Source organism: Priapulus caudatus, unplaced genomic scaffold, assembly GCF_000485595.1.
Source record: "Priapulus caudatus unplaced genomic scaffold, Priapulus_caudatus-5.0.1 Scaffold879, whole genome shotgun sequence".
NCBI lineage: Eukaryota > Metazoa > Priapulida > Priapulimorpha > Priapulimorphida > Priapulidae > Priapulus > Priapulus caudatus.
In genome coordinates, this window is record NW_014577940.1 from 58,587 (window position 1) to 72,170 (window position 13,584).

At 42.2% G+C, this 13,584-nt stretch overlaps 2 protein-coding genes across 2 annotated transcripts in view; one reads left to right on the forward strand and one right to left on the reverse strand.

Annotated features, from left to right (window-relative positions):
• LOC106814176 (probable ATP-dependent RNA helicase DDX56) overlaps positions 1–4,464 on the reverse strand; it is a 9,259-nt gene extending 4,795 nt beyond the window's left edge. Inside the window, exons 1-5 of the mRNA XM_014818472.1 lie at positions 4,363–4,464; positions 1,420–1,581; positions 1,116–1,270; positions 645–815; positions 100–255 (exon numbers count right to left, since the gene is read on the reverse strand). Coding sequence (XP_014673958.1) covers positions 100–255; positions 645–815; positions 1,116–1,270; positions 1,420–1,581; positions 4,363–4,452 — 734 coding nt within the window. The 5' untranslated portion in view covers positions 4,453–4,464. The remainder of the gene's footprint in view (positions 1–99; positions 256–644; positions 816–1,115; positions 1,271–1,419; positions 1,582–4,362) is intronic.
• A 190-nt stretch (positions 4,465–4,654) lies between these two features.
• Positions 4,655–13,584, forward strand: part of LOC106814175 (putative pre-mRNA-splicing factor ATP-dependent RNA helicase PRP1) — a 26,334-nt gene continuing 17,404 nt past the window's right edge. Inside the window, 9 exon segments of the mRNA XM_014818471.1 lie at positions 4,655–4,800; positions 7,109–7,247; positions 8,586–8,762; positions 9,581–9,768; positions 11,009–11,210; positions 11,536–11,712; positions 12,379–12,475; positions 12,478–12,554; positions 12,556–12,633. Coding sequence (XP_014673957.1) covers positions 4,748–4,800; positions 7,109–7,247; positions 8,586–8,762; positions 9,581–9,768; positions 11,009–11,210; positions 11,536–11,712; positions 12,379–12,475; positions 12,478–12,554; positions 12,556–12,633 — 1,188 coding nt within the window. The 5' untranslated portion in view covers positions 4,655–4,747.

Genomic DNA, 13,584 nt, shown 5'->3' on the forward strand with positions numbered 1-13,584 from the left:
GAGAGAGAGAGAGAGAGAGAGAGAGAGAGAGAGAGAGAGAGAGAGAGAGAGAGAGAGAGAGAGAGAGAGAGAGAGAGAGCGAGAGAGATGAGAACATACTTGATGTGGTACTGTGTAAGCTGGCCTGCCTCAGGCAACTGTGACTCCTCCAACTTCAGAATGACTGGATTGTGCAGAACCAACTTCTTAAGGGCTTTCACGTCATCATTGAGCGTTGCAGACATTAGAAATGTCTGGAAGATCTTTGGCAGATGTCTGTCCATGAAGAACATGAACTCGTTACACATAAAATTCATATATACATTACATTTAGGACTTTCTCATCTTTATAAAATGATTAAAATTCCTTACAAAAAAGCCGCTAACTTAATAAACTAAACAAATTTTGGTAGTTACTACTGAACTGTACTTCAATAACTTATTAGACAGTGATAGATACACAGAACCAGTAAGAAATAGCCAGGTAAAAACCTCAAACCACCCAAAAACGTATGACACAATTTTTGATCAATACTGTTTACAAGTTTATAAATACATAAAGTATACTTAAATACAGATTAAATATATAATAATATTGTTCCAACATGTTAACTATCAATCATATCACATAAATCATAGACTTATCTACAAAAGAATGTCCTCACTTCAACAACTCTTTAATGTCGTCCTCATAACCAAACGAGAAGACAAGATCAGCTTCGTCAATGACGAGAAACTGGAGAGAGTCCTTCACAGACATGTTACGAGCAACTAGGTGAGCAAGGATCTTGCTTGGTGTTCCCACAACTATATCTGGATTCTCTGACAACAGCGGCCTGTAAGCGAAATTAGATGACAGCTATTACCATTTGAACACGAATTTTAAATGATGAGAACAAGAGAGCGGGGTAGGTAGTTCTGTGTCAATATCCGCCAATATCAAATACAGCTTATTTCTTATTCATAATCTGTATAATGATACTGTTACTACATTACTATACTACTAGTCTACTACTATACTACTAGTCATATAGATAACTACTTGACATTTGCCAATGATGTGTAGCGTCCTAGAGTGAAACAAGAGTTAGTAAGTATATGCAGAACTATTTTTTATATTTTGTATAACTGCAAACCTTTGTGAAGGAAGGTCTCCTTTTCCAGAGATGTCAACACATCGTACTTCCCTGGAGCAGCTTGTTGTTAACTCTAGTATATTTTTATGTGCCTGGGCTCCAAGTTCTTTAGTAGGAACCATAATAATCGTACTAATACATTGCTCTCTCGTTACCTGAAAGTAATAAAATTACTCCATCTCAAATTTTACAAGGTATATGTATTATTAAAACATAGTTATTTACTTAGAGAACATACATAACAACAATGTATATATGTTATGTGCTTGCACATTTAAATTACCAGATAAGATAATAATTAAACCTGTTTTCGATCTAGAATCTTCTGTATGACAGGAATTGCATAGGAGGCAGTTTTCCCAGATCCTGTCCTTGCTCTTGCCAACACATCTTTTCCTTCCAAGGACAAAGGAATCGCTTTCTCCTGTATTAGAGTTGGTTCTTTCCAGCCAAGTTTTGAGACTGCCTATAAAAATTAAAGGGCGAGTCATAAACCTTTTACAAGTTGTAAAATTACGCAATCATTGTCTTACAATCTATTTCTTTATTGATGGTACAATGGAGAAATTAACAACTGGCGCTTGCAATTAAGCTCCTCATTGCCAGTGCTGTGAAAATATCTGTCGGACTGTTAGCAGATATTTTGCAATGTAAATTGAAACAGCCGTCAGCAATGCAGCATCAGTCATCATGAGCATGTGTGTCATGTGTCACTGCCACTGCATGGGTGTATGATTAGAATTGACAAGTGTACAATATGGGCATACAGTGTATTCAGCCAAGTGTATACTTGACATTATATAAATTTCTGGAATTCAAGCAAACCTACTGATATTACGACAGGAGATACATATAGAAACAGGCTTTCATAAAAAAAATGTTTAAATACTCAGTCTATTATTTATAAGTAGGAAACTTCAGTTTACTACTCCAAAGAGGAAGTGGCAAAATTGATTCAAACCCTTTAATGAGCAATATGATGTGTGGAATTTTATTGTCTTTAACTTTGGCAAGTCAACAATTTGTATCTTTCAGACGACAGAATTTGCTGTAGTAGAATTTGTAGATGCAAAGTGTCACCACCAGAGCCGTTCGATTTCTCTCAGCCTAACTCATGGACCAGGTGGATAAAGCGGTTTAAACGATTCAAGGTAGCCTCAGGGTTAGACAACAAATCCCCACAGCACCAGGTGAACACTTTGATATATTGTATGGGAGAGAAGGCAGACGAGATATTTTCTTCCTTTACATTTGCTGTATCAGAAGCAAGTGATGAGTCTCAAGACTTTGATTGTGTCAAGAAGAAGTTCGAGGAATACTTCATTGTCCGCCATACCATAATCTTTGAAAGAGCTAAATTCAACGGGGGAGTGCAAAGTCTGGATGAACCAATTGATTCCTTCATTACTGCTCTACACACACTCGCCGAGCATTGTGAGTACGGCACTCTAAAGGAAGAGCTAATTAGGGACAGAATCGTTGTTGGCATTCGAGACAAGCATCTCTCTGACTTAACCCTGAAGCTTGCAACAGACCTGACTCGTCAGTCAGCCCAGGTAAAGAACCAGGTAAGAGAGTTGACATCAACTACGGTCGTCGGTGCTGAAGCTTTAGCCGTACATGCCAAAGGTCAACATGACAAGAAGAAGTCTGCACGTTCGACGTCACAGTATGGTCAGAAGAGGTGTCCATGGTGTGGAAACTATGCTCATAATCGCTCTCTGTGCCCTGCCAAAAATGTGAACTGCCGACGATGCCAACTCAACGGGCATTTTGAGAAGGTATGTCGGAAGGCCAAAACAGTAAATGAAGTAACTACACAGTCTTAATTGTTCATACGCTTCGTCAGATGTCTTCCTAGGAGAAGTAAGTGTGGGCAACCAGTCAGGTCGCGACCCACAGTAGACATTTCCTATCACTGTCTGTGATAAGAAGGTGAAGTTTCGTGTGGACACAGGGGCAGATGTATCTGTAATGTCGCGACAAGTGTTCGACCGTGAGTTTCCGGGGACCAGGCTGGAGTCATCCTCTAGAGTGATCCGTGGGGCTGATCATAAGCCTATCCATACCTATCAGGAGTAGATAATAGGGAGGAGTGTGACATCAATAAACAAGGGAAATTCGTCATTTACTAGCCTAATAATACCTACGATTTACTACGGGTAACTCATCCAACTTGAGCTCAAATCGGACACAGTACATTCGCCCATCATCGTACGAAATCGTTTCCTCGTAGACACCCGCAATCCGTAGATACAGCCTAAAACGTACGACACGATTCTCCATTCTCTGGCCATTAATCCAACGCCCATTGCGCGCCTATAATTCAGACAAAAGGCAGCAACCTGGCGTGCAGTCGCTGTGTTTGCTCTCTCGGATAGCTGAATGTGGCGTTGTGGCTCGCAGGGAGATTGGAGATCGACGCAACACTCGACGAGCTAATCATTTGGTTGGCGTGCGTGCGTGAAGGCATGCCAGCTATGTACAAAGGTGGCCTGTGTAGCTGTGTACCGGGTCAAAGGTTATCTCGCCGAGTGTTGATGCCTAATCTCCCAGCGAGCCACATGCCTCGCTCAGTTAGCAATAGCGCGTTAGGTAGCTGCCTTTTGTTTGAATTATAGGCGCGCAATGGGTTGGATTGATGGCCAGAGAATGGAGAATCGTGTCGTACGTTTTAGGCTGTATCTACGGATTGCGGGTGTCTTCGAGGAAACGATTTCGTACGATGATGGGCGAATGTACTGTGTCCGATTTGAGCTCAAGTTGGATGAGTTACGTGTAGTAAATCGTAGGTATTATAAGGCTAGTAAATGACGAATTTCCCTTGTTTATTGATGTCACACTCCTCCCTATTATCTACTCCTGATATCTATGCCATGGTTGTTTCCGTGCTGAGATGAAGTTCAAAGAAAAGTCGTGTGTAGAACTTAGAAGTCTACATCTTCGAGAAAGCCTCGAATCTGTTGAGCGGCAAAGCTTCCCAGGCCATAAGGCATAAGCTGGGCCCCTAATGTTACATTACAACGTTATTTCACAACGCCGTGGCAACGTTCAGTGACGTCTACAAATTTACGTTGCCACACCGTTATATCACGTTTTGACAACGTTGCCAGTTTGCCACAACGTCAAATGGGGTATCTGGGTATTTTACTATTTATTTGCTTTATGACCAAGATGATAACCCATAACCAAGTTAACATCGACGCTTCGCGCCATCATAACTCTACAAAAAAAACACATTAATAACCTGCAGAATGCGGTCATCCAAACCCATCTCGTGGAATCCAAGCAATTTAGCACTGTGTTCAGATCCATGACTTTCTGTGGGCGCAGCCATCTTGATAGCCTACCTCAGAAACGAAGAACGATTTTCCCGTGGATAAAAGATTAATTAGAGTTAAGATGTCTATAATAGCGCATAGTACTATTTAAAAATAATGATATTTTTTATCATAATACGAGTGTACGTATATAGTGGACAAAATTGCGTTATTCATATTTAAATAATGTCGTGGTTTTTATAGCTGTGTTCGTATGGGAACGTGGTAGCGCACAGCCATTTATGCGGTGCGAGAAGTCAATCGTGTGTGTTGCCGAGCTCACAAAGGCAAATATACGTACCAATTGACATCATGACAACCAAACGACAAAGAATTGATGTGGGTGACTCTGGTAAAAGAAGACGGTAAGTATTCAACAGTAATTTTCTTAGCAGGGTTCGTGGTGCACTGATAGAACTTGATGTCACAAATAATCACCGTCTATTTCTCGTTCGTGTTTTGCTTCAAATTCAATGACAATGTTGAGTAATGGCAATGGGTCTCGTGTTGTCGACAGATTATGACTATGAGTATGAGTATGACTATGAGCTAATACTAATAGTAACACGTGTGGAATTAATTATATGAACCGTAAGCGCTATTTTCACTGTGTGTAATTGTCACCATTCAAATGATTCAATCAACTACTTACTAGGGCTGAGAGGGTCGGCCCCCGTCCCCCAGGGTATTGCCGCAACGTACCCTGGGTACGGTCTGGTAATGGTATACCGGAACGTACCCTGGTACTATCTAATATGCCGGACCGTACCTTGCCTACTCCACTAACGAGTCTAGGGAGTCGCCTACACCTACTCCCTAACCCTAACCCTAACCCTAACCATACAGATAGTTATCAGGGTACGTTCCGGTATACCGAACCGTAGCTCTAGTACTATAGCCCGCTTACATTAACTGCCGCTGGCAGCGCTGCTAGCGGTAGTTAATGCAAGCGGGCTATAGTACTAGAGCTAACCGAACCGTACCCAGGGTAGGTACGTTCCGGCAGTACCCTGGGGGACATAGACCCTATGAGCTCAACTAGGGTTCAATGACATGCAGACTGCAGTTGTCTTGCCTCACAGACACAGAGAAAGGCCTGCATGCTGATCATGGTCATTGATTGATTAATAGTATAATACGAATAGATTATGATATGTTCAATGAACAAACAAGAGTTAGAGTTACCACCACGACGTCATCTTATGCAGTTCCACTTCGCATTTGCTTTTGTGCTTCATGAATAGAGAACACTGTATCTGATATTTGTTCTGGTATCTAATGTTTATCCATATCTCATCTGTTAATGTTACTGTTACTGTTAGTGATAATGACAAAAACATCAACCTCATAATCGGTCTCACTAAGAAAATCGAGAGCGTACAACGAAATGCCACCAAACAAGTACCCGGGTTAACAAATCTGTCGTATGATGAAAGGCTACGCCTGTTAAAATTACCATCACTTTTATACAGAAGAAGACGGGGTGACATGATTGAGGTCTGGAAGCGATTACATGGAAAATACGACGACCAATACCCGTGGCTAAAATTAGACAGCAACACACAAGGTCTCAGATACAATAGCCTTAAACTGTATAAACGACAAGTAGATCATACACTCAAAAAGAAATCATTTAGCTTTAGAACCGTCAGCGATTGGAACTCCCTGCCCGAAGAAATTGTTATATCAAAAACGATAAATGAATTCAAAAACAAAATTGACAGGCACTGGTCCCACCTGCAATATGACTACCTTAACTAGTCACATAGTTATGATGTAATGATCTGATCACATGATGTAATGTATACAATGGAAATTTACCTTCCAACGTATACTCATAATATCGAAGCTACAATACCACGACCAATACCCAATTTAGAATCATTTAACATCGCGAGGAACTATGAACAAAATTGAGGTTTGATGTATTAATTAGACCGGATACAGGCCCTCGGGCCTATTCCTGTAAACCGCTATTCTATTCTATAATGATTACTCTTCCAATCCAACAGACCCTACTGGAGATGGAGCGAGACAAAGATTATTTAATCTGTAGATCAACATTGCAGATGCAGTACAAAAATTTCAATTTTACAATTAACAATTAAAAGAAGAAGGAAGAGAATCCTTGTACATATATATGGAATGACAGAAATGAAGAAACTGAATTTAAAAGGAAGATGCATATCAAAAGCAATCATCAGGCTCAGATTATTGTTTTTGACATGAATTTAATATTTCTAAATATATATCCATATGAAAATGTTTGTCTAAATAACCTAATATTGGAAGTTTATGTAACATTATTTAATAAATGTGCTTTAGCATTTAAATTTTGACTGAACCAATGTGATTGAAGTGAATACTGTTCTAATCTATGGAGCTCGGGCTTGAAAAGTGGGTCCCAATATAGGCATTCCATACAAATCCATTCTCGTTCCCCACTGCTGTCACCTAATGCAGACATGACAGCATTGGCGAAAACCACTGGAAACGCGTTTGAGTACAGTCACAATATACAGTGGTAACTCTTGATCTCTTGTGATAGGTTTTATTTCAGTGATGCAGTTATCGGCTTATAAATATGCGATGCAGTATCACCTTTCCCAAATACTTCACCATCTTAGTCGTCAGGTAACCACCGACTTATTGTTTCCCATGTGCCACCAACAGGGATTACGATGATAGCTACAGGGACCGTGATAAATACAGCGGGAGAGATCGCGACAATGATTATGACAAGGAGCGCTCCGAACGCGATGATAAAAGAGAAATAAAGAAGGACGTTATCCCGTCGTTTAAAACCCTGCCAGTAAGTTCTACGTAGTTATTTGTTATAAGTTGACAAAAATTTGACATTGGTATATGCGTGGAAGGCTGGGCAGTAAAAGACATTGAATATATCGCATGTATCAGTTCTAATTTGTGTGAAAAAAGGATTCATCTAGCCACCTTGTTTTAGCACTATTTTCTTTTCAATAGAGCATTTACAGTGAGCACGCATAGTAAGATGCAATGTATCGTATGCTATAGAGGAGGACGTTATTTGAGCCGTGATCAGTGCAACTACTTGCGTGCCTCTCGGTCTATTCTTTCTTTGTTCTCAAGTGTGTTATAAGCAAGGTCACACAAAGTTATCCGTTAAAGAGCAGAAACACGGCGTAACTAAACATGTTGTTAGGATATGACCTATTAACACGTTCAACGCTGCCTGGGTTAACAATGCATCTACCGCCCTGTGCTGAGATTTTCGCGTTTTTACCGCTTAGTCACCTATTACACAAAATGTTTTTGGCAGGTTTAACTAGCTATAAAATTATTTATAATTAGTGGCTAGTACAATATAGATATAAACTTACTCTCAGACATCGAAACAACACCGGAATCTATCACAGGTGATGTATCAAATCAAACACAACTTTCAGACATAAAAACAACTTCACAAAACACGGCGGTCAAACGCCCTTTGGCGAGGTGAACTAAAAACATTACCTCAGTCCCAAAAACTCCTAAAATAACGTTCCAAACAACAGTAAAGTATTGTTTAAATTATGTCATCTACTACTGGGGTTTATACATTGACGCTGTTGAATTGCTAAGCGTATAGCCCCTGCCATCTATAGGAGAACATAGTAAACATAGTTTTTTTTTTTTTTTCTTTTTTTGCCACGAGTATACTCGTGTTTCGCGGCCGTGCGTTTTGCAAGTTCGAACGAGTATACTCGTGTTTCGCGTTGAACGTGTTAACAGGATGTTTGTAAATAGTCATCCTATTACGTGCCTTACTGTTGTTGTCAACAGCATGAAGCGGCAACAGGCACATTTTTTAAATGGTTGCTGCAGGCAGCAGACTACAGGGTTGGCATGTCGTTTTGTTTTCTACCACCCTAGGCCATAATAAAAATATTGTTTGTTTGCCCTCACCCAACCGACCCGCCAAAAAGGGGCAGACTCAACAAAATTTATTAATCTTTCCCATTTTTTTTACAAATTGTATCACTGTACATTATATAAATCTGTAGGCAATACCTACCTACCCAAACTTTTCAGCTTGGGTTGGGTGAGGGCAAACAAATATTTTTTTAATTGTGGCCCTACGTTTGCCAATATTGTTTCTAACGCATTTGTGTTGTCTCGTCGTGGTGCACAGGTTCCGATGACGCTCAACCCTTTCACAAATCTGCCGTACACGCAGCGTTTTCACGACCTGTACGCGAAGCGTGTTCTGCTGCCCGTGAACGAGTACAAGGCTAGCTTCATGGACATGGTTGACAAGTACCAGTGCGTCGTGCTGGTGGGAGAGACAGGCTCGGGAAAGACGACACAGGTAACGGGAGATCACGAGCTACTGTGTAACTGTGGCACGATGCAGGATGCATGTTGCTGCAGGGACATATTCAATTCAATTCTATTCAATATACTTTATTTACACTTATGAATTGCATTTTGGAGGTAACATAATTAGTTAAGCAAGTTAATAGGCAATGCTAATACAATTAAAACAAATGAATAGAAGTGATAGAGGGCAAAATGACAATTCAGTCTTCCTTCCAGTAAGCCACTCCAGTAGACATAGCTCCGCTGGACGTGGTGGTGGTGGTGGGGGGGGGGCTGCCTTGCTAGATTATGGGGAGAGAAAAAATTGATATACCTATGCATAATGTGTAAATAATAATCTGTAGTAAATGTAATAAATAGTAGAACAAATTTATTGTATTAATTAGCTTTATCTTATCCTACACGTAGTTTCTTTCTTGACACATAGAAAACAGTATCCCTTCGTTATTACTTGTGCAACACAATTTTGCAATCCCACACCACTAGAAACCTGACCAGTGCTTATGTCATAGTCGTTTGGCTGTTAAGTGCGATCAATCTCGCTAGTCTCATGTTCTAGCTGCAGGCCGATATTGCTGTTCACGCAATGTGAAATTTTTGCGAATGCCCGCAGGCACTACATAATACATGTGTATATATATCTCCCATCTGGATCGATGCAAGGTATGTCAGCCCCCATTACCGTCATATTTCCTGTTGCGGAGATTCCGAAGTGGTGCGTAATGTATACATGTATGTCTGATGTTCATCGTTGCCTAGAATGCCGGTGCGCGTTGTTGTCACATTTATCGTGTCTTGCGTGCGTAGATTCCTCAGTGGTGCATGGAGTACACGCGTTTCCACGGGAAGAAGGGCGTCGCTTGCACGCAGCCTCGACGAGTCGCCGCCATGAGCGTTGCCGCGCGCGTTGCCGAGGAGATGGACGTGTCGCTAGGCAACGAGGTCGGCTACAGTATCCGATTCGAGGACTGCACATCGGCGAAAACGCGGCTTAAGTGAGTTTGCGGTTGGTTGATGAATGGTGCTGTCGGTTTCTGGTAGTTTCCATGGGATTGGTCCTCTAGTCGCTCCTCCTGGAATATTTGTAATTAAATGTACGCAGGGTGACACAATACGTTTGACCCTCTACAGTGTTTGGAGAAAATTTTATACATTTGCTGTTAAACTTACTATTGCGAGATTTTTGCTCAGAAAAACTAAATATAGCTGAATATAGTCTCACCGGACAGCGGAAATATCATGGATTACACCAACATTAAAAATACTAAGATTTTATGCAGTTATAGCATAGAAAAATGGATTTGACCACATTGTAACAGCAATAAATCTATCGTATGCCGATAATGCCTAATGGCAGAATTGGTAAACTTGTATTTGTGTCGGTGATGAATCGAAAACAAGTGCATGTTTTGAGAGAGCCTGTACTATGTCTATAGCAGATAAGCGGTGGCGCCACAAGCTAATCCATACTTCCGGCTAGTTCAAGATGACAGGAAACGATAGTTTACAAAAACTAGTAGTTCGAAACTGGCACTTTTTCGGTGAATACGAAGGTTCTAAGACATTTCATTGTTACTCTCGACAATTGCTAGACAATTGCAGTGTTACTCAAGCAATAACGGTAGGTGTCATGAAAGTGGTGAAAACACTGGAAAACTCTCGCAATGGTTACTTTAAAGCAGGGATTTCACCTTTGCAAAGCCAGACTTGCTTAAAAGTTACCAGTCGCGGACACGGCTGCTGCTATCTCCAGCACTTTCATCTATTATTTGTATTAATAATGAAGTCTTGCTGTGAGGAATCGGGCGATGCGGTTGTGGTTAAATTGACTACGTCGCGAATTTTCTATGGTGTATATTTGTAAAAAAATTTGTTGCAATTTTTTTTCATGAAAAGTAGTGACTACTAACAACACTAAATGTATCCTCAAATTCTTACCTGATAAGATTGTTTTTTAATTCAACTATTTAAAATTCTAAAAAAATCTGGGCAATTTGATATATTTATCACGACATGAAATGCTTGCTATGGGCTATGTATGAGTCACGAGTGTTTGTTCACACACATCGAACGAAATAGCAAAATAGGAAGTATAGTGCAGCAATTTAACCATAAAAAATGAACAGAATCACTTACATTCTGTGAAAAAGTGGACATCATTTTCTTACTTTTATTCTTTACGGTGTCACGTAATAACTTCAACGCTTGTGGTTTTGCGCACGCGTCGTCGCGCAGGTACCTGACTGACGGCATGTTGCTGCGTGAGGCGATGTCCGACCCGCTGCTCGAGAACTACGGCGCCATCTTGCTCGACGAGGCTCACGAGCGCACGCTTGCCACCGACATCCTCATGGGCCTCGTCAAGGAGGTGATACGGCAGCGCAACGACCTCAAGCTCATCGTCATGAGCGCGACCCTCGACGCCGGCAAGTTCCAGGTGCGTGCGCGGGTGGATGCGTCGCCGACGACGACGGCGTTAAGCCGCCTCCTCGTCGCTGCGTCTGAAGGTTTCCTGAGAAGGTGGCACCGTTCTTTTTGTCGACATCTTGTTATTATTAATTTTGTTGAAGGCTTTTAGCTGTTCTAACGTTTAGAAGCTGTGTGACAGTAGGCGTGTGTCGTGATGGCGACGGTAGGCATGCGTCGTCGCGGCTGCGTCATACGTCATCGTGGCGACGGTCGCCGTGCGTCGTCGTAGCGATGGTAGGCACGCGTCGTCATGGCAACCGCTCGCTCACCCTCCTTGTCGTTCTCTCTCGCAGCACTACTTTGACAACGCGCCGCTGATGACCGTACCCGGCCGGACGCATCCCGTCGAGATCTTCTACACTCCGGAGCCAGAACGGGACTACCTAGAGGCGGCCATCCGCACCGTCATCCAGATACACATGTGCGAGGAGATCGAGGGAGACATCCTGCTCTTCCTGACGGGACAGGAGGTGCGAAGGGAGGGGCTCGCTGCGGCTGGCATTGCATCGCCGGCTGATCTTAGCTTGCTGTGGTTGCGGGAAGATGATGTTTAGGGGCCGCTGCCAGAAACAAGCAAAGTCTTAACATTAACCTTGTCGCGTAGACGGTTGACAGAAAGTACGAGTTACTGTTGTCAAGTTACAAGTTTCTTATGTGCAGTGTATTATAGAGGTCAGGTATACGAGAAAAGGTTAGTATGTTGAGACTAATTTTGTTTGCGATCCTCCCTTGTGTGTCTGACATTGCTTCCGTCACGTGTCTCGCGTTCTCTCCCTTACATGACTCGCGTTGCCTCACATGTCTCACATTCCCTCACATGTCTCATTCCCTCACGTGTATCGTGTTGCCTCACATGTCTCACATTCCCTCACATGTCTCATTCCCTCACGTGTATCGTGTTGCCTCACATGTCTCACATTCCCTCACATGTCTCGCATTACTTCACATGTCTCACATTCCCTCATGTCTCACGTTGCCTCGCGTGTCTCACATTTCCTCACGTGTCTCACATTCCCTCACGTGTCTCACATTCCCTCACATGTCTCACATGTCTCACATTGCCTCCATCAGATATCTCACATTTCCTCACGTGTGTCGCGTTGCCTCACGCGCCTCTCGTGTTTTCCGTGCTGTAGGAGATAGAGGAGGCGTGTAAGCGCATGAAGCGTGAGCTGGACAACCTCGGGCCCGACGTAGGAGAGATGCGCTGCATCCCTCTATACTCGACGCTGCCTCACCACTGCAGCAGCGCATCTTCGAGGCAGCGCCGCCGAAAAAGGCGAACGGCGCCATCGGACGGAAGTGCGTCGTTGTCGACGAACATCGCCGAGACGTCGCCTCACCATTGACGGAGTCGTGTTGTCATCGACCCGGGCTTCTCTAAACAGAAGGTGAGTGGAGATGATGGTGCTGGGCTCTGGTGGTGGTGGCAGTGGTGTTGTGTTTGTGATGGGGAGGGATGTAGGTGACACTGTCATTGCTAGTAGCACTTATGGTTCATACAGTATATGATCGAGGGATAGAGAGGTCAGGTGGTGTTTGAAGATACTTTCTGGCAAAATAGTAATAGTAAACAGTGTTCGAAATAAGGGCTATCCGTTGTCTTCACTTGTCCATTTCCACGGAGGACAAGTAGACCTGTCCAGTAACTTGTCCGCTGGACAAGCAGCTTTTTATAGCAACTTTTAGAGCAATTTTTCATCATTTTCTACCATCACTTCAACTTTATTAAACTTACTATTGCGAGATTTTTGCTCAGAAAAACTAAATTATAGCTGAATATAGTCTCACCTGACAGCGGAAATATCACTGATTACACCAACATTAAAAACACTAAGATTTTATGCAGTTATAGCATAAAAAATGGATTTGACCAAATCATACCAGCAATAAATTTTATCGTATGCGACTCTCAACCACTCACAATGGCGCCTTTAAACTAAGTGCATAATTAAAACAAAAGGGCGTGCAATTCTGTGAGTAAATATTATTTAGTTTTTATGTCAATAATTCCGAGCACTTTCTGTCATTGTCATTCCCGTGTTACTATCTGACTGTAATCCACAAGCTTCTCTAATAACAGACTTTACGCGGCATTAGTACTAAAATCTGTTACGCTAGTATGAATGTCTGTGTTTACACTCTGACCTGATTTCTGCGGTGCGACTATATGCATTACTGCACCATGATAGATGTCTCGCGCTATCGCGCAGAAAAGTCCGAGAGATGCCAACGGTAAACTAAACAGAACGTAAAATTGTAATCGTGCATGATTTGGTGAATACGAACGTTCTGAGTCATTTTATCGTTACTCTAGACAATTGCTGTTACTCAAGCAATAA